This window comes from Rhinatrema bivittatum, chromosome 4 (genome assembly GCF_901001135.1).
Source record: "Rhinatrema bivittatum chromosome 4, aRhiBiv1.1, whole genome shotgun sequence".
In the NCBI taxonomy this organism is placed as follows: Eukaryota; Metazoa; Chordata; class Amphibia; order Gymnophiona; family Rhinatrematidae; genus Rhinatrema; species Rhinatrema bivittatum.
In genome coordinates this window covers 235,928,618-235,955,047 of record NC_042618.1, presented here as the reverse complement: position 1 = coordinate 235,955,047, position 26,430 = coordinate 235,928,618, and the positions used below count along the sequence as shown (strand labels likewise).

Sequence of the window (26,430 nt, the reverse complement as noted above, 5' to 3'; positions counted from 1 at the left end):
TAGCACTACTGTGCTATTTTGGAAGGGGATTTCCAAAATAGCACTACTGTGTGTTGGTCAGCATGGATACAATGGTTAATCAGAATCATATCTCTACCCCCCAAGTTTACATTCAAAGCTCTCCAATAGCCTAACAGTCCCAAATAAGGTGTTAGCGAAATCCTGGATTTAATTATCATTCGAGTCTCCTGTTCCACATATTCCCAAAAGGAAGACACCAAAGGAAACGACCACTAAATGTGAATATAGGTGCTCTCCGTCCCGCAACCCTGCCAACAAAATGGAGAAGCCAAACCAGAAATTGCCGTAAAGAACATGGGCATCTATATACCCAATGTAGCAGTTTCACCATGAGATCTACCTTCTTAGCACAAATAGAGATAGAATGTGTTGCCTCTCATATTACATATGTTATGGTTATTGATGTTTGGGTGGATCCTTGGACACTGTGGCAGCTGACCACGCCCACGGGAGGCAGTCCTGTGAGGGACCATGGTGTCAGGCTAGACTCTGGACACACAAACACAGATTTGAATCTTTATTTAAACAGTTTTGGAAACCACCAGAGGTGGCAGTAGTGAGTAGTAGATGTTGAGCCCGGCTGGGCGAGTATCCCATAGGATGCTGGAACAGCAAATCCTATGCTTGGCTGTGCTGTAGCGGAAAGAGACTGAGAGTTACGAGTACACAGTGAGAAACATACAGAGTCCCAGGTAAAATAGGATAAGCTCCGAGACAGGGAGAGCAGGCCCTTGAGGAGCGAGTACCTGATCCCTTAGAGCAGAGAGACTCAGTGGTATTGTACTCACACAGCAATTCCACTAGGCGAGAAGTCTGGCACTGGAACAGAAGGCAGGCCCTCGAGGATCGAGTACCTGGTTCCAGGGAAACAGTACTGTGGAATAGATGGCAGTTGTACTCACAGATGGAAACTGTTAGTGAAGTCTTCCAAGTAGAAAGGGTTGTAGATGCAGGCAGCGACTCAGGGAACATGGGCCCTTGAGGACTGAGTACCGGTTTCCTGATACCACCTGAAAGAAGCAGAAGAGGCCCCCGAGGAGCGGGTACCCCATTAGCAATAAGAATTCCAGATAACCCTGGAGTGGCAGAGAAGCTTCGGTACGGAGAGCGAGTCCCATCCGTAGAGTTCCAGGTTGCTAACTCGTTTAGCTAGCAAAAGTAGTAGGCTTAAATATCCAGGCAGTGTGACATCATCTCAGGGGGATGCCGCTGAGTTTCGCACCAACGAGGAAATAAAGATTAGGGCGGCATGTGCGCGCACGCCCTATGGTACCTTGGAGGAGCATGGCGGGAAGCAGCACCAAAGCCGAGCCGGGGACACCGGAGAGGTCGGCAGACAGATGCCGCGGCAGCCAGTAGTCCGAGGTGAGCGGGAGGAGCCGCAAGAAGAGTGAGGTAGGTGGGGCGAGGCCGTCGCAGACCAACAGTCGCAACAACATGTCATTCACTATCATCTAATGTAAGCTGTAAATCATCATTCCATTTTCCTATCATGGAAGCCACCCTATCAGGGATATCATCCTTATCAGTTATATCATTATACATATGTGCTATAGTCCCCCTCAACCGAGTGATCACTTACAAACCGGTCCAATGAAGTTGGATTCCGGGGAGCTCATGCCTCACCTTTTAATCTATTAAATTAATTCCTTAATTGTAAATTTATATTATGTGAATGAGGATCTAAACCATATTCCTGCACCAAATTAGTACATGTCCTCAATTTCCCCCTCTCCACAACTGCCAGATATATCACATCCATTCAATTAGCCATAGCTGGGTAAAAAGAACAATATGAAATATAGGGTTTTTTTGCCAATGGCATAATAACCATGTACTTCGTCACTCTTCTGCATACCTTCACCATATGGGAAATAATTGGATTACCCTGAAGAATTCTAACCAGCCCAGATGGCGAGGATAAGGTTAATAACAGAGGAAGGTCTACTCCCTCTATATATGCTCTTTCTATTTGAAGCCTCCCGCCCTCAGGATTTATATCAAACCAATGTCATAGATACATCAATCTGGATGCCCAATAATAGCATTGAAGATCTGGTAATCCCATGCCCCCCTAAAATTTAGGCAAAGGATTGATAATCAAATACGTGCCACCTTATTCTGACAAATAAAACTCCCTATCTGACTGTTTATTGTATCAAAAATATTTTGGGTAATCCAGCATGGAATATGTTGAAAAAGATATAAAAGCTTGGGCAATATACACATCTATATTAGATTACTTCTTCCTGACCAAGAAATGTGAAGGTCCACCCAGTCTCTAAGAGCCTTCCTAATTACTGCCGTTAACAGAATATAATGTAATCTAAATAAATCCTTGAGATGTGAAGAAATTATAATCCCTAAACATGTAAAACCCCATCAGCCTGCCACAACTGTCGCAAACTACCAGATATCCAAGTCCTCTCTCCCAATAAGAGAATTTCTGACTTAGTAAAATTAATTTGATATCCTGACTTGTGCCCATACACACTTGCATTAAGGCTGGACCCAAACTATCTGAGTCAGATATAGCAGCAGGTCATCCACAAACAGAGACATTTTGTGTTGAACACCATCCCCACTAATCCCCCTAATGCTGAGATTCTCCCTAATTGCCTGAGCTAATGATTCAATAGCAACATCGAACAAGGGGGACATAAGGCATCCCTGACATGTTCCAGTGGCCACCTCAAAAGCTTCTGCCAACCTACCATTAACCATCAACTTACCCGAGGGGCAGTATAGAGAGTCTGAATCCATTTATTAATTTCCTCTGGGAGACCAAATTTCTGCAGCACTTGAAAAAGGAATAGCAACTGAATTCTATCAAATGCTTTACATGCATCCAATGCCAAAACAACTCCAGGTATCTTATGCTTACCTGCACCCCCCCTCCCCCTTGGCAATGCAGAAAATGGAGTCTTCTGGAATTGTTAATAGACCATCTCCCCTTAATAAATCCTGTCTGATCCTTAGCTATGAATATGGCATCATATCTGATGCTGAAAACTTTTGCCAGAATCTTAACATCTGCATTAAGAAGGGATATAGGTCTGTAAGACTCCATGTCCAATGCAACCCCTTTCAGTTTATAAAGTAATACCACATTTGCATCATTTAGATCCCCTATAGAAGAGGGTGAATCCCTAAGATAATTATAAAAGTTCTTGCAACCTTGGTGAAAAAATATCTGGGTTTGTGACTGCCTCTTCCTCACCACCCTAGTTAACAATGCCCCTGTCTTATCCCATGTTCGTAATATTTTTCTTAGTGTATCTTAATGCCTTCTCAATTTTCCCCACTTGACGTGCACAAAGAGAATCCTGCAATCCTTGTAATGTCCGATATACTCTAGTTGAACAGGTATGCTTGTGTTCCTTTTCTAATTCCATTATCTCCCTTTCGAGGTGCTCCTGCTCCCGCAAGTTTAACTTTTTAAGATGACTCAAATAACCAATTAGAGCCCCCCCTCAACACCACCTTTAAGGTTTTCCACCGTAAAGCAGGATCATAAGCTTCAGCTTTATGATGATAATCAAAATCCTCCAGAACTCTATGCCTCAAAACCTTAAAATCCTCTTTCCCCAACAAAGATAAATGTGATCTCCACCTAACCAAACCTCCCTCCTGTCCATCCATATTTAAAGTAACAGAAATTGGATGGTGATCAGAGAGATAACTACTCAAGATCTCACAATTCGATATCTGAAGCAACAGCCCCCCAGAATATAAAAATAATCAATATGACTGTATGACTTATGTCTAGCCGAATAACAAGTATAATCCTGAGAGGAAAGGTATGCATTTCTCCATACATCATTCAAGTGAAACATGGAGACCATCCGAGGATTCAAACATGCATTCCAACCAACTCCCACCACTAATAGCAGACCTGCTATTAGTCTCCAATTCAGCTTGGAGAAGAGACGGCTGAGGGGGGATATGATAGAGGTCTTTAAGATCATGAGAGGTCTTGAACGAGTAGATGTGAATCGGTTATTTACACTTTCGAATAATAGAAGGACTAGGGGACATTCCATGAAGTTAGCAAGTAGCACATTTAAGACTAATCGGAGAAAATAATTTTTCACTCAATGCACAATAAAGCTCTGGAATTTGTTTCCAGAGGATGTGGTTAGTGCAGTTAGTATAGCTGGGTTCAAAAAAGGTTTGGATAAGTTCTTGGAGGAGAAGTCCATTAACGGCTATTAATCCAGTTTACTTAGGGAATAGCCACTGCTATTAATTGCATCAGTAGCATGGGATCTTCTTAGTGTTTGGGTAATTGCCAGGTTCTTGTGGCCTGGTTTGGCCTCTGTTGGAAACAGGATGCTGGGCTTGATGGACCCTTGGTCTGACCCAGCATGGCAATTTCTTATGTTCTTATGTTCTTATCCACCACCTCCCCATAGAACAGATAGGAATCTGTATTTGGCCCATAAATATTAATTAAGCCGAACTCCTTTCATGAAGGCAACAATGCAATATCACATATCTGCCCTAGGGTTCAGCTCTTGTATTGGAAGATATGCATACCCCTCTACTCTGAGAGCTATATGGCGCCACCCATACCTGTTATAAACAATTTCTTTTAAGCTTCTTAAGTTCCGCTCTAGAAAGATGTGTCTCCTGAAGGAATACAATATATGCTTTCAGTTTCTTAAGAAACTGGAGCATTCATTTTCTCTTGATAGGATCCGATATACCCCTAAATTATGAGAAACTATCTGAATCGGACCCATAATGTATATACCACCAACCTTGATATACTAATACTGTCTCTCCAAAACATAACTGATCCTGCCCCACCTATGATTAATACCAACCAGAGTATACCCATTTGATTTTTCGTATACCCAATATCTCTTCTCCCTTGTAGAATCAACACTCCCCCCCTCCTCTCCCCCCCCATCGAACACCTACATCATTAGATGTCAACAAACCTTTCCAATAAGTAACAATTTTGCCAGGATACCCACAACCTGACATCCCTTCCCTTAACAGATCCAATTCAGGAGCTTTCTGGTCAGATATCAGTCTGGTCCCGAGAGCACCCAATACATTCCCATCTCCTAACCACAAAAATCCTGTCCCCAACCCCCTCCACCGCATTGAAAAAACTCTCCCTTCCTTCTCCCACCCCATATATAGACTCAAAAATTCCCATTTCTGCTTATATTTGTTTTAACATTTAGTGAATGTGGCATTTGTGAATTATGCCAGAACAAAAGCACTGGAAACGGAAGTCTTCCTTTTTTCTGTAGAATATGTAAAAAGTGGACAGTAACAGTGTTGACTTTCCATTGTTATCTTGTCAGTGAGCCTCAACCTTCGTCTGTATATATATATGTGAAATAGTGAGAGTGTAATTCAGTTTCTTTGCTGGTTAAAACCCTGGCAATTTGTTACGGGTTTACTGTGTGGGGGTGATAAGACACAAGGCCAGTATTTCTTGACACCTCACTGGTGAGATCTGCTTCTCCAAGACACAAAACACACCACACTCACACTCCGAGTCAGTACACCTGTAAAATCCAGATATAGGTTTATTATAATGCTCTGTTATGCTTCAGAAAGCAATGCAGCAGAGATAATAGAGCAAAGCAATGGTTATAACAATACTGTAGTACAATACTTTCCTTTACTGTTGTTAAATGGGCCCAGGAAAGCAGCACTGTCACTTCTAGAAATTCAGGCATATCTCTCTCTCTCTCTCTCGCTCTCCTGTGCCTCTATTAGTTCTATGCTTTTTGGGAAAGACATGCAATCTCCCAAAACATAGCTAAGAGTGAAAAACAGTTTGTTTTCTCTTATGGCTTTCCCTCACCACAGAGCCTGTAAATCTGTTATTTACCTCTTCCTTTCCCATATTTGTTTAACAGTCACATGATGTAGGATCAGTGGGAGAACACTGAGGCCTACATTCTGTTTACATCTATAACCTCTGTTCTACCTGGGGTCACTTTCCCAGCCTTGAGGAGCTCTGGGCCCACTTTCCCAAGGTGAGGGGAAAAAAAAACTCTCCTGGGCCATGGGGCAGGATAACTTACAAAGATAGAACTGGGCCAAGGACACCGCCATGAAATAAATGACTGCCCGAACATTAGGAAACAGCACGAGCAAATATAGCAGTGAAAGACATCACAGTCCATATTCAGATTTTTCTTCCTCTCAAACAAAAACAACTTCTTCCATTAACATGGTCTCTTCTTTGGCCTACCCCTGGCCCTCTTTATTTACCCATGCACCCGGATTGAATTACTACAATGTCCTGATCAGGTCAAGGAAGAAATCTCTCTGATTCTGCAGACAGGAATCAACCGAGCCCTGCAGCAGTTTGCCTCCTGGTCCAAGCAAATTCCACCAGAGTTAAAAAAAAACTCTTGTTTCTTTATTCTTCAAACACAGCAATCATTGATCTTCATTCCCCTCAAGCTCCTTAAGACACTGGGAAAGTATCTCTGCTTGACCTCCTGCTTCTCCCCTCCTATAACCCTGGGAGAGAATCACAGCTACATCCTCCTGTTTTCCTGTTCACTCTGGAGAAGCCCCTAGACCAAGAGTAATCAGGGTTTTTAATCACCTTTTCCAAAAACCAAGCCCATAGGGGATGTACCCAACTGTCTGTCAAAAACTGTATGTATCACCTTCTGACCAAAAAATGAACATTTTGCACTGGAACCTTATCACTTTACTTCACTGCAACCTTTACAGTCTGCCCATAATGGGAAAATCTTCCACTAACATAGCATATCAATCTTTAACATACTCTGTGTGGCCACAGGGGCCACACATCCTTAGCCAAGCTTGTCAGATTTAGGCTAAGCAATCCTATTACACTCTCCACTGAGGTTATTAACAAGAGGTACAGTGAAAAAACAGAATTCCTGCACCTTGAACGAAAAAATATAAACCTAATCCAAACACCAATAAGACTTAAAAACAATCAAACAGTAGAATTAGCTGAGAAAGTGCGTAATCTTGGCGTAATAATAACCCAGAACTGAACCTTAAACAACACATATCACTCAAAGTTAAAGAAGGATACGCCAAATTAATGGTACTAAGGAAGTTAAAACCTTTATTAACACTAACAAATTTTCGAACTGTCTTACAAGCACTAAGTTTTGCAAGCACTGATTACTGTAATGCTCTATTATTGGGACTTAAAATATATGACCACAAGACCACTTCAGATATTACAAAACTCTGCTGCAGGAATACTTACAGGTAAAAGGAAAAGAGATCATATTACTGAAATACTAGCTGAATTGCATTGGTTACCCATAGAACAGAATGGCTTAACACACAGCACTATGTGTACACGTGCCACATAGAAATCTAAGATAGGCAAATAAAGCACTCCTGACTGTTCCATCAGTTAAGACTGCACGTCTTACACAGGTCAGAGAACGAGCATTGTATTTAGTGGGACCCAACCTGTGGAATTCAATGCCTCTTGAGATAAGATTACAGTGAAATTTTAAAATATTTAAAGGAATTTTAAAAGCATGGCTTTTTAAACAGGCGTTTTACAAAGAGAACGGAGAAAGTAAATAAAGGCAAGCATCATAAACTCAGCACGCAGCCCTTAGTGTACGTTGTTCTTAGTTGTTATTATTTTTTTTTTTTAATCCAACATCTCACTGATAACTTTATATAGAATATGAATTACAAGAGACCTACATGTAAGGTAAACTTTAACACATGTAGCAAAAGGACAAGTCAAACAAACTCAACATATAATTGTATATTTAAATACACTTTGTTACCAAACCATTTTTTGGCACTTTTATAACGTTTTACCTGGTTTAAATACTCTTTTTACTATATGTGCCTTCCTGTAAACCGTTGTGATGGTAAATAACTTAACGACGGTATATACAAGATTTTAACTAAATAAATAAATACATACATTTTAACATCTGTCCACCAAGAACCAGACTGAGACCACCAATATATTTCACTTCAATCGCCATGTATGTGATATATTTCTCTTCATAATTCTATCTCACACACACACACACACACACACGCACACACACACAAAAGATTTCTTGACATTTATTTCTGTGATCTGGTCTCATATTTTCTGCCTCAAAGTGAGGCTGGAACAGTTCTCTTGTTATTTTAAGTTGAAGTTATTGAAATCTGATTTTGTTTCTTTCTCTGTCTTTCCTGTCCAGGGTATGGGAGCTGGAGTGAACTGGCTAAAGCTTTGGCTAATAGAAACATCCCAGCTGTGGATCCCAACCTGGAATTTTACTACCCACAGAAAACTGACCATCAGGTAAAATCAGTAGGAAAAGTACTTCCAGCACTGTTTGACTACTAAATCTTGAGTTATTTCCTCATCTTTTCATAAAGCTAAAGAATCTCAAAATTCTTATTTGTGTGGTGGATTTTGGCATAATTCATTAATACCTTAGTACATTTGATAGTTTTAATTATGCAGATATTTAAATATTTATGTGATACTGCTGAGGAATAAAGTAGAATCTAAAAGGATAATTTTCAAAACTGCACGCATGTGACAATATATGCTTGTATATGGGTGCGCGCAAAGGGGCGGATTTTAAAAGCCCTGCTCGCGTAAATCCGGGCGGATTTACACGAGCAGGGCCTTGCGCGCTGGTAGGCCTATGTTCCATAGGCCTACCAGCGCGCGCAGAGCCCCGGGACTCGCGTAAGTCCCGGGGTTTCTTGAGGGGGGCGTGTCGGAGGCGTGTCGGATCGGCGCGGCGTTTTGGGGGTGGGACGCGGCGTTTCGGGGGCGGGCCGGGGGGGCGTGGTTTCAGCCCGGGGCGGTCCGGGGGCGTGGCCGCGCCCTCCAGAACCGCCCCCAGGTCGCGTCTCGGCGCGCTAGCTGCCCGCTGGGCGCGGGGATTTACTTCTCCCTCCGGGAGGCGTAAACCCCCGACAAAGGTAGGGGGGGTCTAGATAGGGCCGGGGGGTGGTTAGATAGAGGAAGGGAGGGGAAGGTGAGGGGAGGGCGAAAGTGAGTTCCCTCCGAGGCCGCTCCGATTTCGGAGCGGCCTCGGAGGGAATGGCGGCAGGCTGCGCGGCTCGGCGCGCGCCGGCTACACGACATCGGCAGCCTTGCGCGCGCCGATCCTGGATTTTAGCTGATAAGCGCGGCTACGTGCATATCTACTAAAATCAAGCGTACTTTTGTTGGCGCCTGGTGCGCCAACAAAAGTACGGGAAGGCGCACTTTCTTAAAATCTACCCCTCGGGGTAGATTTTAAAAATTTGCGCGATCGCGTACTTTTGCTCGTGCACCAGGCGCGAACAAAAGTACGCTGGATTTTATAAGGTACGTGCGTAGCTGCGCGTATCTTATAAAATTCGGGGTCGGCGCACGCAAGGGGGTGCACATTTGTGCAACCTGCGTGCGCTGAGCCCAGCGCGCGCTGCCTGTTCCCTCCGCCCTCCCCTGCACCTTCCCTTCCCTTCCCCTACCTAACCCACCCCCCCGGCCCTATCTAAACCCCCCCCACACCTTTGTCGGCAAAATTACGCCTGCTTTCAGCAGGCGTAACTTTGCGTGCACCGGCCAGCAGCCCCGCTCCGTGTTCCGGTCCCGGGGGCTGGTCTGGAGTCCGCGGCCACGCCCCTGGAACACCCCCGGGCCAAAACCACGCCTGCGTCACTGCCCCCGAAACGCTGCGTCACACGCGATACGCCCCCAAAACGCCGTGTCGCTCCGGGCACACCCCCGACACGTCCCGACACGCCCCTTTTACAAAGCCACGGGACTTACGCGCGTCCCGGCGCTCTGCGCGTGCCGGCGGCCTATGCAAAATAGGCACGCCGGCGCGCGAGGGCCCTGCGCGTAAATCCGGCCGGATTTACGCGTGCAGGGCATTTAAAATCTGCCCCCTTATGCACATAAATTTGACTTCTCCCTGGAATGTAAATTACTTGTGGACACTGATTTATGCATGTATGTTGAGGTTTCCTAAAATAAGCATATGCTCATGTATATGCTATTTTACATGCTTAAGTGCTATTTTTTATCCACATAACTTCTGCAAATTCATCTTTAAATTATTTATAGTACAAAAACTCTTGTGAGATCCTCCACTCTGATTATGGTTGTATACTGCAAAAAATGGAACATCATACGATTATGATTGTCTAGGCATTGTTGTGGGGGTCCCTTAATGTAGCGGGGGTTGAATTCACTGATAAAGAGGAAAAAACGCTATTGTAATTCAAAAGGAAAAAAGTGAATGTGGCCCTCTTACAGGAAACACATTTAAATGACCTGGAATATCAAACATTAAAAAGAAAATGGGTAGGTCATTCTTTTTATTCCTCTTTCACAACCAACCAAAGGGGTGTTGCAGTATTGATAGGCAAGCAACTCTCTTTTACTAAGGAGGGAGTGGTTTCTGACCATGAGGGGCAATATGTTATTGTTCGGGAAACACTATAGGGCCTAAAAGTGTTATTCATGAGTGTTTATGCATCTAATAAATATTCTCATATTTCTTTCTCTCAATTGGTTTCTAGAATTATTGAATGGGAGGATTATGCTGTGATTATGGGTGGTGACTAACATTACTGATTACCCTAGGATAGATTGTAATCCTTCTAAAATTCCAAGATAAAATCAATCTGACATTGGTATAGGGTTTTTATGTAGGGAATTACAAATGATTGATTCTTGGCATACCACCCACATAGAGGAGGTGGGATTTACCCATTTTCCCATATTTATACTAGGTTGGATTATATTTATACTAGGTTGGATTATATTTAATTACAGAAACTTTTATTTGCTAGATTGGAATACAGTACTATTGAAAACATTGCATTGTCCAATCATGATATGGTTATCTCTTCCTTGGGGCTTCTTTCTGATGTAAGGACATCAAGACGATAGAGGATGCCCCCTTGGTTATATGAGGATACACAGTTTGTAGTTTTCTCAAAAAGAAATGGGAGGAGCATGTGGAATTTAACAAGACACCGGAAATTGATGTCATCACTTTTGGAATGCAGCCAAGGCTGTCCTTAAGGGGATATATATATATCTTAGCTTATCAGGCCAATAAAAAAAAGGGATAGGGACAAAAAAAATCATCACTCTTACTAAGAAACTGAATAATTTAAAAAGGTTGCATATGAGGGACCTAGTACCAGCTGCCAAGCAGAAGCTATTAACTACTAGAAGAGAGTTAAATGATGTACTCACAGTCAAAGCGCAGCAGAATATTATGTATTATAAATATAAATTACATCAGTGGAGCAACAAGCCAGGCAAACTGTTAGCCAAGTTGGTTAGAAATGATAGAAGGCCTAAGGGATTAATAACTCGGATTACCCATGCTCCTCAACATTATACACTGACTTCCGATTTATCTGTTTTTGTTCAATACTATAAGAATATCTATACAGCTGGTAATTTCTCAGAAACAGATAGTGTGTGTTTTTTAAAGATCTATTAATACCACAATTGTCTGATGATGCTAGAGCTAGGCTAGAAGCCCCTATTCAGGATGTAGAAATCCTCTTGGTTATTAAACAGCTGCAATTAGCTAAATCACCTGGTCCCAATGTGCTTGGCTCAGAGGTTTAGAGGCTCTTGGGGGTCTCATTGGTTGATCAGCTAATCGTATGTTTCAAGTTGTTTGTGACGGGGGTATTTTGATAGTGGTCATAATCTAGCAATATTAGTATTTTTGCCCAAGCCAGGCAAGGATGTGGGATGTCCAGAATCTTACAGGCCTATTTCACTTTTAAACCAAGATATTACAATTTTGGCTCTAGTACTGGTCACATGTTTGAATAATGTTATACAAGATGTGGTTAGTAGGGACAAAACGGGCTTTATTAAAGGTAGATGATCTAATAACAACTTATTAAAAGTGACACTGGTGCTCCAATCTTCAGTAGTCAATAACTTATTTATATATTTATTTATTTAAGGTTTTTATATACCAGCATTCATGATACAATCACATCATGCTGGTTTACAGTTGAACAAGGGGGTGCAAAATACATTAAAACTGGAACCTGTGCAGAGGAAATTGCAGTTACAATGAACGAGGATGATCGAACTGGGAGAAGAGAGAAATACAGTAGTAATTTAACATCATATAGAGTTATTTACAATTGTAAGCTATAAATTTACAAAATAATGAAATACAATTATTAAATTCAAAAAACACGATATATATTAATTTAAAAAACTCCTTATCATGCAATTAATAGTGATGGGAGAGTCAATAAAATAATCCAGATGGTATACTTTATTTATTTTATTTAACATTTTTTATATACCAAACATTTGTGTTAACCTCACGTCGGTTTAAAATAGGAAAGAAGACAAACAATTATTCTTTGTCCAGTAAAACATGTTAAGTTAATTATATTAAAAATAACGTAAAATAAAATAAAAATAGAGATAAAAAACAAAATAAAAATATAAATGATATTAAGAACATTAGGAAAATTAAGAAAAATAGCCCTTTAAAATTGCTAAATAAAATAAAATTTAAAATCAAATCAATTGTAAGCTATAAATTTACAAAATAATGAATTACAATTATTAAATTCAAAAAACACAATATACATTAATTTAAAAAACTCTTTATCATGCAATTAATAGTGATGGGAGAGTCAATAAAATTTAGGATTATCCTGACTGGGTGTAGGCCTGTTCAAACAACCATGTTTTCAACATTTTCTTGAATGACTGTATGCTTGCTTCTTGTCAAATGTCAAGTGGAAGAGAGTTCCAAAGTTTTGGCCCTGCTAGCAAAAGGGCCCTTTCCCTGACTGCATTTAAATGGGGCTGACTTTGGTGACGGGATGGAAAGTAGTGCCTTGCCTAGAGATCTTAAATTGCGTAAAGGAGTGTGTATATGAAGAGACGCATTTAACAATCTGTGTTCTCTGTGTTTTTTGGATTAAGGTCAGACATTTGTACTGGATTCGGGCATGGATTGGTAACCAATGAAAGTCCATCAATATAGGAGTGATGTGGTCGAATTTCCTAGAATTAGTTAGTAGACGTGCAGCCGCATTTTGTAAGAGCTGCATAGGACAGATTGATGCTGAAGGCAGGCCCAAAAGGAGGGCATTGCAGTAGTCGAGTTTGGACCATAAAAGGGCTTGGAGTACTGTCTGAAAGTCTCTACTATGGAGCAAGGGTTTTAATTTCTTCAATATTTGTTAGCCTTGATGGTGTTAAAGCCTTTGTTGTGTAGAGTGGCCATATCTATTGTGGGTGCTGGAAAAATTTGGTCTTGGATAATGTTTTGTTAGCTGGGTAAAGTTATTATATCATCAGCCTCAGGTTCAGGTCTTAGTAAATAGATTGCTATCAGAAGTTTTCACCCTGGGAAGAGGTACCAGGCAGGGCTGCCCTTTGTTGCCTCTGCTTTTTGTCCTCTCCCTGGAACCTTTGGCCATTAAATTGCATAATCTTGAATCTTTTAAGTATATCCAGCTCAAGAACAAAAGTTGAAAATGGGATTGTTTGTGGATGACATGACATTGGTAATCCACGTTCATCTTAGAGGGATATATTGGGAATTAGTATCTTTTGGGATTTTTGCTGGATTGTGAATTAATTATGATAAATCTGAAGTTCTTCCCCTGGATAGTTCCTTTCCTGAATGGTGAATTCCTGCTGACCTGGGCTAAGAATAGTCTCTGCTATTTACATATCAATCTAGTTGGCCAGGACCCTGTGCTGTATGATATCAGTCTGACTTCCTTTCTTGAGAAGGTGAAACTTCAGCTTCGAAGGTGGAAAGACCTTCCTTTATCACTTCTGGGGCGGTGTTTGCTCTGATAAAGATGGTGATCCTCCCTAAATTTCTTTATTGCCTACAAATGCTGCCTCTCTGAGTTAAAGATAAAGACATAGGGGCTTTTAAGTCAACTTTAGGAGCTTTTATTTGGGGAGGGAGATGGGCCTGCATCAAATTTAATACCTTGAGATTTGGTAGGCTGCAAGGGGGTGTCACCTTACCAGATTTGAGGATATATAATGTTGCATGCCTTTTATGTTATATTCAAGACTGGGTGTCTAATCATAATATATATGATGAGGAGGGTTTTTAATCCTTTCCATATCATCCTCTTAACCTTTCACATATGCCCAGAACTAAATTTTACAGTTACCTTTTTGGTTCCAGGCGATATGCAAAGCCTGGATGTGGTGGAGGTCCTCTATCAAGAGAAGCAGCTCTAATTCCCCTTTTTTTACATTAGTGAGCAACTATGATTTTCGACCAGGCTGGGTCTGTGGAATTTTCAGGGAATGGGCTAATAAAGGGTTTGTAATTTATCTCAATGGGTAGATGAGCCATTGTCTTTTCATTCGTTTCAACAACTGCAGAAGGACTGGGAGATCCCAAACAAACAATTCTTTGCTTATTTGCAGGGATAGCACTACTGCCTTCAATTATGCAAAGGGGTCTTGAGCTTGCCATCTCTATTAGATGCTGAGGAAACTTTTTTGGACACCACTCCAAAATTCAATAAAATTGCAATCTGGGTAGCCATTTGAAAACTGGTTTGCCAGATCCTCATTTGGTTCATTTAGCTGGAAAATGGAGTGAGGACATGGGGATTTCAATAGATTAAGCTGATTTGAAATTGGCATTTCTTGGATATACAAATACCTCTTCAGCTGCCCTGCGAGAAATTCAATTTAAATTGTTGTATAGGATATATATAACCAGAGCTTTAGGAGCTATCTAATATGCATCTTTGGGAGGCAGATCTTTGCACTAAATGTAATATGCAAGTGGGATCCTTGTGAGATATGCTTAAGGGATATGTTAAATTGCGTAGTTACTAGAGATAGATATATGGGTTGTTGGATCGAACTTTAGGATGTGAAATCACTTGATCAGGATCACCTCTTCTACTTACATTTAACTGGCAGGGGTTTATGATTGCCTCAAGGGGGGAAACATTTTATGTGTGGCTATTGTTTTAGCAAAGAAGCAAATTCTGTTACATTGGAAAATGGAGATCCTGCCCTCTGTAGGAGTATGGAAGGATTGATGTTACAGATGGTGCAACTAGTGGTCAAGGCAGATGGCATTCAAGCGTCATCAAATGTTAAGCATGCTGAAGTCAGAACCAGAGATCTGTCCAAGGGAAGGCGGAACAGCAAGGCAGGCAGGGAGGCAAGGAACAATGCAGGTGGGCTGAAGAAGACACAGAAGTTGCTAAAGAACTGAAGACTGACCACAGGATGAAGACAAGGAGCTGAAGACTGACCACGGGACAAAGAAAAAGAACTCAGGGGAGAAGACCAGGACTGATGAGACGAAGACCAGTAGCACAGGAATGGATCAGGAAATGCTGAGGCAACTTGCTCTACCCAAGGTAGTTGAGCTATTGCTGAGGCAAGGAGAAGCTGCTGAAGTGACCTTTTATAGGCCCATGCTAGTGTTGTCATCATTGGGCATCGCTGGCCTTTTCCTGTCGTCCACCTTTTAAGAGGAACGAGGTCGGGCGCGCGCACGCCTTATGGGGGCTCGGGGAGTCAGCGACGTCAGAGGCAGGCTGAGTGAAGCAGCCTGCCATGCATCTACTCCAGGTCCTTTGCCAGCGTCAGCAGAAGCATCAAAGGCAGGCAGAACGCAGCGGCCTGCTGCGTGTCTATTTGGAGGCCTTCCCCACCGTTGGAAGGAGTCACATTGGACTTGGTGCTGGAGGTAAGGGCGGCGGTCCCGTGGGCCTGCCCCGCTGACTGCAGCATGTAGTTTCCTGGATCATCCCTTCATCTCTTTTTAAAAGTTTGCATTATATTGGCAACTCTCCAGTCTTCAGTTACCATAGACAATTTTACCTTGTATATAGGTAAAAGTATGCATGTAGTTGATCCCCATTCATGCTTTTACCTATATACACCCTTTTTAACATATATATGCTTCCTTTATGTCACCTGTTGGCTGGCCTGTGTATCACGCATTACCTATATGCAGATGATATTCAGTTTTTGGTTCCCATCAAGGATTAACTTGAGAAATATATGAAACTAGTAGACGTGTACATCTCTGCAATAAAAACTTTACTGGTTCACATGAAACTCATTCTCAATCTTCAAAAGACTGAGATTATTTTATTAAACAGGAAACTGAAACCTACTTACCTTTCCCTACACATGGGCCATGCAAAAATTGAATTGTCCTCATATGCCAGAGATCTCGGAATAATAATAGACAATGACTTAAACATAAAAATGCATATTAGTACAAAAATTAGAGAAGGTTATAATAAACTCCAAATCTTGAAGCATTTAAAACCTTTATTACATCAGGATCACTTTCGTACTGTTGCACTGGAGGTGGACCCTTGGGCCGAGGTGGGGTTGATGCTACCCGCAGGAGGGATCCTATGAGTTCCCACCATCGGTAGGCAGAGCGGGCTGATGGACGGAGGCCGTCTGGCACTTCACCAATACCAGCCCTCGTTCCCTGCGGGCTGGTATTGGTGCCGGGTGCCGGGTGCCGGCTGCCGGGGCCGGCTGGACTTAGGTGGCCTCCGTCGGTGGTCGTCGATGGATGGATCAAGGTCAGCCCAGAGGCAGCAACAGATGAGGGTATCAGTCTGTACTGGACGAGGCGGAGTCCCGGAAACCCAGGTGCCAATAGGAACACAATCAGACAGGGGGCACCCAAGCAAGAGCAGGCCGAAGCCTGAATAAGCCATGTCCAGGACAAGGGCTGAAGAGGCATCGCTGAGCAAGCTGGGTTCAGGGCTGGCAGAAATCTGGAAGCGGTGGCAAGCAAGGCTGAGGTCTGGACGAGGAGAGAAGCAAGAGGATGATCAGACAAAGCAGAAGCCCAGGGCTGGAGAGAGGCAACAGAGTAGTCAGGCAATGCAGAGGTCTGGGGCTGGAAAGAGGCAACTGAGTAGTTAGGCAATGCAGAAGTTCAGGGCTGGAGAGAAGCAACGGAGTAGTCAGGCAATGCAGAGGTCCAGGGCTGGAGAGAGGCAATGGAGTAGTCCATCAATGCAGAGGTTAAACCAGGTCAGCAGTCCGATGGGGAGACAAAGGAACAGGAACACAGGAACGAGGAAACAGGAACAAGGATACTCAGGATCAGGAACCAGGAACAGCAGAAGAAACGAGCACTCAACAAGTGAGGTGACCTGATGCAAAGGCCATCTGAGATAGTGGGGCCTGGCCTTATATACCGGAGCTCCGCTGATGTCATCATCCGTGGCCGGCGGCCACTGCCTGGAGCAGTAGCAGAGCCGGAGGAACCAGGGGCGACCCAAGGACGGAGCCGGCGGCCCACAGCCGCCAGAGACGAGGGACTAGGCACTGGATTACTTTGAAAGATGTGAGGGGGCCAAGCCGCAGGTCTGCCGCGGCTGGCGTGCGTAACACGTACAGTAATACAAACATTACCCTTCTCCAGTTTAGATTATGGTAATGCCTTGCCACTCGGCCTGCCAACAAACTCTCTTAGACCTTTACAACTTCTACAAAATGCGACTGCCAGATTATTAACCAGAGTGAAAAAATGTGACCATATTACACCAATATTAAGTTCTTTACACTGGCTCCCTGCCAAATCGAGGATTAAGTTTAAAATCCTTTGTCGATTGCATAAGTACTTAAATAATGATAAAACAGAGTGGCTGAATGCAATAATTCACCTGTGTACACACCTCAAAGAGATCTGAGATCATCCAATAAAGATCTTCTTGAGGTACACTCAATGGCCGGATTTTAAAAAGGCCCGGCAACGCTCATAAAGCCCCGGGGCATGTGTAAGTTCCGGGGCTTTACTAAAGGGACAGTTCAGGGCAGTCCGGAGGCAGGGCAGGGGTAGGGCCAGAGGTCTTCGACACAGCGGTCATTGCCGCTGTGTTGAAGGATCACGTGCCGGCAGGCTGCCGGCGTGTGCAACTTGCGCCTGTCCGGAGGCAGGCGCAAAAGGTAAAATAAAAATTTTGGGGGGTGTTTAGAGTAGGGCAAGGGGGAGGAAAGGTTAGGGAAAGGGGTGGGAAGGTCAGGTTAGGGGGAACGGAGGAAGGCAGTGTGGCTTGGCGCTCACAAGGTGCACAATTGTGCATCCCCTTGCATGCGCCTGCACGCGCAGGTGTTACGATAATTCTTTGTTTCATATTTTAATTTAATTTTAATTTTGTATTTTAATTTTCTTACTTTTAATTTCTATTTAAATTTTGTAAACGTCATGATTGAAAATCAGAATAACGGTATATAAAAGTTTCTAAAATAAATAAAATAAACATTCAAGGTGGGCAATTTTTAGACAATCATTTTACCCAAGTAAATAGCCATTTACATGAGTAATGGATTTTGAAAATTGACTTCCCTGTATATACTTATGTGCTGTGGAATATATTCTCAGATTGTGTGTGCTTTGTACTCTTGCAGTTTTTGTATATGTGTCTTATCTCTCTGTCATCAATCAGTTCTGTTCTCATTTTGTTGTGTTTTGTGTTTTATTGTTTGTTTTTCCCAGGGCTGCAGCAGCCAAATGGGTTATACAGTGTGGAATAACTCAGTTGCCTGGAAACCAGAGGTAAGAGTCATCTTATTCTAACATTGCTCTCTTTAGAAAATATAGTATAGAATGATCATAATTAAACAACTAAATGCTACTCTGTAGAGTGTCCTAAAGTGTTCGTACTGCTCAGCTTTTGTTTACAGCTATGATGTATAAGAAATGCCCTGACTCCATCTATCTGGATATGAAAAATGAGAGGTAAGTTCTTGTGATTGTAAGTTAGATTACTAACCATTTTTTTCTCTGGGTTTATGCTTTATTTATTTATTTTGAAATTAAAGATTTTTATTGAAGGTCAGTACACACAGCATACATCACAATTCCAATCAAAGAATACAAAATTGACATTCCATTTACAACCCCCAATAGGACCCCCCATCCCCCTCCCATCCCCCCACCCATTCCCTACCCCAAACAAAACCGAATATCTATTATGCTATCAATTATCAGCTATTACAACATTTAATAAAACTTAACATGAGAAATTGCAAAGGGAGACGATGTATCAATTAAGGCTTCAGGCTAAGCATACTCAATTGAACAAGATTAATTCACCTGTATCTGGATGATTAAATGTTAACATTTCTCCTCTTAACCACTCCCAACATAACATATCAGCTCAAAGGTAGCACAAAGTTTCATGAAGAGAATAAAATCCCACAATAAAAAAACCCCAATAACCCCCCCAATAAAAACACAGGGAGTAATTATAAGTGAGAAGGGTCATCCCCCTTTAGTCTAGCTTCCTCCCATAACACAAATAGTTTCCATATTTTTTGAAACAATGGTTTTTGATGTTGTCTAGAGGCAGTAATGGCAGCCATTCGGTAATAGAATCTCACTCTTTATATTATGGCTTGTAAGGGTGGGATATCAGGGTGCTTCCAATATAAAGCCAATTCACACCTCGCAGCTTTGAACACTTGTTGAGAAAAGTGCTGTTGACATTTATTTAAATGTAGGGAGGGCACATCGAGTAAAACCAGGCCCACATCTCCTATGTCATAAACTCCCAAAACTGTCCCCAGCACCCAGCATTAAGAGTTTATAGCAGTTATATTTACTCACAGATAGAAACACCTGATCCCACACACCCATAGGTAAGGTGGTCCCCAAGTCAACCTCCCTCGCTCTGATATATGGCAGGGGTTCTTCAAGAATGCATTAAGCAAGGTATATACCCTAGACACTAAGCTCCTTTTCTTATCTACCTCTGTAGAAAGGTGCTCAAATAAGATTTGACCTTGAGCTAAGGAGGATGAAATCTCTTTGCATAAAATAAAATGACGAATCTGGACATAAGCCAGGAAGTCCACCCTTTCCAATTAGTACATCTCAAGTAACTCCTCCATTGACATAAGAGAGCCTCCAGACAGTAAATGCTCAATGCGTTTAATGCCCTGAATCTGCCATCCATGAAAAGCCTTATTGTAAAAACTTGCTGGAAACACTTTATTATGGAAGAGGTGAGAAGTATAGAAATAGTCTCTTCTCCCTAGTAAGTGTGCTTTCCACTTAGATCATATTCGTAATGTAGTGTGCAATGTAAAAGGTATATCCCTACATGAGCACCATGTAGCTCGAGGCTGCCAAGGTAGAGCTGTTATAGGCATTTCTCCCACTATATGCTGCTCAAACTGGACCCACTGCTTCACAATAGATTTCCGGTGCATATCCAATATTGCCCAAATTTGTGCCACTGCATAGTACCAGGCTAAACTGGGTACTCCAAGACCTCCCCATCCCTAAGTTGGTACAGAAGAAGGCGCAAGACCCTTGGTGGGTACTTTTCCATATAAAATAAAAAACCTTTTTTTGCCATGTGTAATGTAGCAGAAGAAATGAAAACCAGTAGAGTAATAAACAAATACAAAAAACGTGGTAGGACATTCATTTTGATAATGGCAATATGACCTAGCCATGAAAATTGTTCTCTGTCTCATCTAAGAAGGTCTTTCGCCAATGCATTTACCAAGGGTAAATAGTTTAGGGAAAGAAGATCTCGAATGTGAGGTCCAATTTGTATCCCTAAATATTTAATTGTATGCTTGGCCCATTTAAAAGAGAAAGCAACTTTTATGTGACCTGCTTCACTTTCTGATAAGGTAACATTTAGAATTTCTGATTTGTCAAAATTAACTCTGAATCCTGAAGATGGTTCAGAAGTGATACCTCTCAAAGACTATAAAGGGTTGGTTAAGGTAAATACGAAATTGGCAAAGAGTGATAATTTGAGGTGCAAATACCCCACCTGCACCCTCGCAACCTCACCAGTTGCACGAATTCTTGAGGCAAACAGTTCAAAAAATAAAGCAAAAAGAAGAGGGGATAAAGGGGCAGCCCTGTTTCGTTCCCCTCTCCACAGAAAAATTGGCCTCATAACCCCCATTAACCTTAACACAGGCTTTAGGATCATGGTATAGAGTTTTAATCCAGGTCATAAAAAAAGGACCAAATCACATTTTCTCAAGCGTTCGAAAAAGGATGTGCCAGTATGTACTATATTGAACACTTTTTTGGCGTCAATAGATAACAATAGAAAAGGGATATTTTCTTTCTTAACCCACCATAGGATGTCAGCAACCTTAGAAACATTATGAGCTGCCATTCGCTGGGGTTACAAAGCCCTCCTGGTCCATATACACCAAGCCTGGGATAACCTCATTTAGACGTCCTGCAAGCACTCTGGCTAAAATTTTGAGGTCTACATTAAAAAGAGATATTGGACGGTAAGAACCGCACAATGTAGGATCACATCTTGGCTTGGCAAGGATGGTGATCAACTGTATTAGAATGGACCGGGAGCGGAGACCCCTCCCTTAGATTGTTAAAATATTTTGCTACTGGGCCTACCAGTAAAGGGGAAAATTGCTTATAAATAATTGTTAGTGAATCCATCCAGACCCAGAGACTTACCAGATTTAAGTGATTTAATTGCCTGCATGATTTCTATCATGCTTATAGGTGCATCCAAGTATTGCATCTGTTCTTCTGAAAGGACAGGCAATGATACAGATTCCAGATACCCTATAATATCAGCCTCACAAATAGAGGTATCTTTACTGTATAAAGAGGTATAAAAATTTGAAAAGCACTCCCTAATGGGAGCTGATGAGGTTACTACAGTGCCACTGGCATCCTTAATTTTTGCTATCACATTCTGGGCAGAAAGAGCCTTCAATTATCTGGCCAAGAGCCTACCAGTCTTGTTATCCCCCTCAAAATGAGTCTGTTTGGTTAACTCTAGCTTGTGTGCTATTTGAACAGAGTCTAAGATGGCTAACTCATCACGCACAGCCAATAATCTTTTAAATACTGAGGCAGTCTGCAATCCCATATGTAGTTGAACAGGGTGGATATTCTGCTGATTAACTCCTCCTATGCTTCTTCTTCTCTCTTTTGTGATGGGATGCATGTGCAATCAATAAACTCTGTCATGACCACTTTAAAGCATTCCCAGAGAATCCCAGCTGTCATAGTAGGGGAAACATTCAAATGAAAATATTCTTTAAGCCTAGAATTAAGAGTTGTGCAAAGCTTTTCATCTTGTAATAAGCTGTTCTTAAGATGCCAAACTCTCTGCCCAGGATCAGGATCCTTGAGACTAACTGAAAACCATATGGGAGCATGATCCAACCATATTATATCACTAATCTCTATCTCTTGTACTTGATTCTGTAATAATTTATCAATTAAGAAGTAATCGATGCGTGTATACGTCCCATGCGGGTTTGAATAAAAAGTATAAGATCTAGAGGTGGGAAGATGCTGCTGCCAAAAATCCACTAGTCCCCAGTGTGTCAATAGGGAAGTCAGCTCATTCCTAGCTTTGAAATTGGATGTTATATTAACCTGATATTTGTCCAATTTGATAAAATTAGAATCCCCTCCCCATATTACTATGCCCTCTGCAAACTTCTCTAGAACTCCATCCAGCTGCCTCAGAAAGAGGTGCTTGTCCAAAATAGGAAGATAAACTTTAATTATACTAAAAATTTCCCCACCAATGTTTTGTTTCAAAATGACATAATGACCATACGGTTTGGGGAGATGAATAATATATTCATGGACTAGATTGCAAGAAATGAAAATGCCTACACCTGCGTATTTCACGTCTAGAGTGCCAGCAGCAAGGTATAAATAAAGAAAATCTGAAAAAGATAACACATATTCATACCGCCATTTCACATGCGTTTCCTGTACTAAGGCTATTGAGATTTTATAACGTATCATGTCACGGAAGAGAAAGCTACGTTTTTAATAAGTATTTAGTCCCTTAAAATTTGGAGACAAGATGCACATTGTCATCTTTGAGCTGATAAAGAGAAAAAAGGAAAAATATAAAGGCTTAACTCCAGAGTCCAAGCAAGATTATAAATCCCTTCCCCAAACCATCGTGTTGTCCTAGCTGATATATACAATCCTCCCACCCCCATCCCCCAATTTGGTACCCCATCCACCACAGCCACGATATGGATGCCTCTCATCTCAGGGGCAGACCATGCCAAGCAGAATGCTCTTCCCACCATGAGCCCCCAAAAACCCTTGAAACAAGTAAAACTGAGTGAATCAACATTAATCCATAGTAGTATAGCAATTAGGGAGCATCCTGATTGCCTCAGTGAGAGCCATTCCTAGGCCCTTAATCACAGAGCTGCGCAGTAACATTGGTATGAAAACATATGGATTCTGGTGACTGGTAGGGCTTAGATGGGTCCCTAGAGCACAAGAATCCGAGGGCATGCTGGGATCAGGTCAGGCAGCAGACTGGAGAAGCCAGAGAAAGGCCAAAGTCGAGGCAGGTGGCAGATAAGTATGGTCAGGTCCAAGGCAAGGTCCAGGTGGCAGGAAAGCATGGTCAGGTCCAAGCAAGAGGTCATCCAGGTGGCAGGAAAGCATGGTCAGGTCCAAGGCAAGAGGGTCAAGTCCAGGTGGAAGGCAAGCATGGTCAGATGTAAGGCAAGAGGTCGGGTCCAGGCAGCAGGCAAGCATGGTCAGGTCCAAGGAAAGAGGTCAGTACCAGAAGATCAGGCTGGAGAAGGACAAAGACATGCATTTGCCACTGAACAAGAGTGGGACAAGAAGACAAGAAGGACAAGAGGGGCTGGACAAGGCAACGCTTGACAAGACAGGCTGGGCAAGGCAAAAACAGGAACACAGGAACAAGCTGAAAACATAGGAGGCTGAAACAGGAACAAGCTGGAATGGAGGACAATCAGGAATGCAGGAGGAATACACACTGCTCAAAGCAAGAGACCCATTGCGGAAGTGCTGGAAGTCCATGGGAGCAAGGTTTAAATGAAGCCAAGGTCTGACATCAGAAGGGGCCACCACGATGTTTCCCGCCATGGGGCCCATAAAGTGTGGGAGCCTGCACTAGTGCCTAGGGGGCAACATGGTATGAACAGGAGGGGGCACAATGGTGACATTCCTGCCGTGAAGAGAAGGCTCTGGCATCAGAGCAGGCCGGCGGCAACTGGGGTGAGTGCAGTGGCTCACGGGACTGTCCTGTGAGTACTCCATCGTACACAGACATCTCTGTTCAGATGTAGAAGAATTTAAGAGTTGCTCAAGAGACATCAGTGCATGTTTTGTAAGTGGTATCCGCATCTATTGTATGTGCTAAGTACGCCTTTATTTGTGCTAGATCTTCAAATCCAGACCTGTTGCTTCTTCCTGAAGTGAGAGATCAAGAATTTAGGAAGACAAGTATTACAACATTCAGATTATACAGAAACACCGGTCAGTATTGGGAGTTTTTCTGTTAGAACATAAGATTTGCCATACTGGGTTGACCAAAGGTCCATCAGACTCAGTAATCTGTTTCCAACAGTGTCTAATCCAGGTCATAAGTACCTGGCATGATCCCAAAGGGTATATTCCATGCTGCTTATCCCATAAATAAGCAGTGGATTTCTGCAACTTCACCTTAATAATGGTTTATTAATTTTTTCTCCAGGAACTTTTCCAAACCTTTCTTAAACGCAGCTAAATTAATAACTTTCACCATATCCACCGGCAATGAATTCCAGAGCTTAATTATGCTTTGAGTAAAAAAAAAAAAGTTCTCTTATTAGTTTTTAAATATACAACTTAGTAACTTCATTGTGTGACCTCTAGTCTTTGTACTTTTTTGAAAGAAAAAACATCCAATTTATGTATACTTGTTCTAGTGCAGTGATTATGTTATACACCTCTATTATATCTCTCCTCAGTCATCTCTTCTCAAAGCTGAAGAGTTCTAACTTCTTTAGCCTTTCTTCCTAGGGGAATTGTTCCATCCCCTTTATCATTTTGGTCACCCTTCTTTGTACCTTTTCTAATTCTGCTATATCTTTTTGAGATGTGGTGACCAGAACTGCACACATTTCTCAAGATGAGGTCACATCTTGGAACAATACAGAAGCATTATGATATTCTCTCTTTTATTCTCCATTCTATTCCTAGCATTCTGTTTGCTTTCTTGGCTGATGCTGCTGAGCAGAAGATTTTGACGTATTATCAACAATGATGCCTAGATCCTTTTCCTGAATGGTGACTCCTAGTGAGGATGGAACCTTGCATTGTGTAGCTATAATTTGGGTTACTCTTCCCTAAGTGCGTCACTTTCTACTTGTCCACATTTAATTTAATTGCCACTTGCACGCCCAGTCACCCAGTTTTGCAAGGGTCCTCTTTCAGTTTTTCACAATTCTCTTGTGATATAACTACTTTGAATAATTTTGTGCATTCAAAAAATTTGATCACCTCCCTTGTTCCCATTTCCAGGTCATTTATAAATGTGTTAAAAAGCAGTGGTCCCAGAACAGAGTCTTTTCAGAACTTCCAAGATTAGTCTTCTTTCATGGAAGAAATTTAAAGGAATATTAGTGAAATGAGATATGAAGATATTTTGTCAAACATTGAGTATTAAAGGAAATATTCCCCTGTGAGAATTATAATATGTGTTCAAGTGCCATCAAAACTGAAATGTTTATCTTGAAATCTGGCTTTTGCATTGTTAAGTGATTTTCCAAACTGCAGATCTACATATGTTACCTGTACAACTGAATGCACATGAGCAAAATAATATATTAGGATGGAAGGGAGGGAGAGAAGGGGATGGAGTGAAGAGGGTGGGAGTGAGAAAGGGGGAAGAGCCTCAGGAAGGAGTGCGGAGTGAGAGGGAGGGAAGAGTGTCTGGAGGGAAGGGGTGAGAATGGAGAAAAGCCGAGGGAGGGACGGAGTAAGAAGAAAAGAAGAGCCTTGGGAAGAAGGAGATGAGAAGGGGGAGAAGAACCTTGGAAGGGTTGTTCTCACACCCTCCAAAGTTCGAGGACCTTCTCTCACCCCACCCCCGGTCCCCAGGTTTTGTGGGGTGTCTGGTTACTGTCCATGGAAAAGTTGGCCAGTCCACCTAATGGACCTGTGCCTCGGATCTTTGAAGTACCTGGCAACACCTCTGTGTTACGATATCAGGGTTGCTGCATAGGCTCTGAGGGTCTTTTTATTTTTTTGCAGGATTATTTCACAAAGTGTCTGGCAGCAGAAGATGATTATGTTGCTGTTATTTATTTATTTAAAAACATGTATCCCACAGTTCTAGGAGGGTACCATATAAACATCCACAGATCCTCATTTATGTAAAGCCAAATGGGAGACATAAAATCAGACACTTATTTAAATAAACAATAAGACATCAGCCATAGCACTGGAGAATGCTACTAAACCTGTTAGTGAAGTGCACTGAGGTGACACCAGAATTTGAATGTTTATTTTTTGTATGCTGAGTTGTAAGGGGAAACATTCTAGGTTCGTTGCTGGGGAATTTCTGTGGATGCGGAATGCGTATCGGAACTAGAGGTGCAGGGTTTATATTGTGATTCTGTCCCTTCCTGTATAA

The 26,430-nt window shown here is 42.1% G+C and overlaps 1 protein-coding gene across 1 annotated transcript in view; it reads left to right on the top strand.

Moving 5' to 3' along the window:
* The window catches only part of B4GALNT3 (beta-1,4-N-acetyl-galactosaminyltransferase 3), a 397,614-nt gene that overhangs the window by 169,005 nt on the left and 202,179 nt on the right, over positions 1-26,430 (top strand). The window contains exons 2-3 of the mRNA XM_029599934.1: positions 8,211-8,314; positions 18,504-18,563. Coding sequence (XP_029455794.1) covers positions 8,211-8,314; positions 18,504-18,563 — 164 coding nt within the window. The remainder of the gene's footprint in view (positions 1-8,210; positions 8,315-18,503; positions 18,564-26,430) is intronic.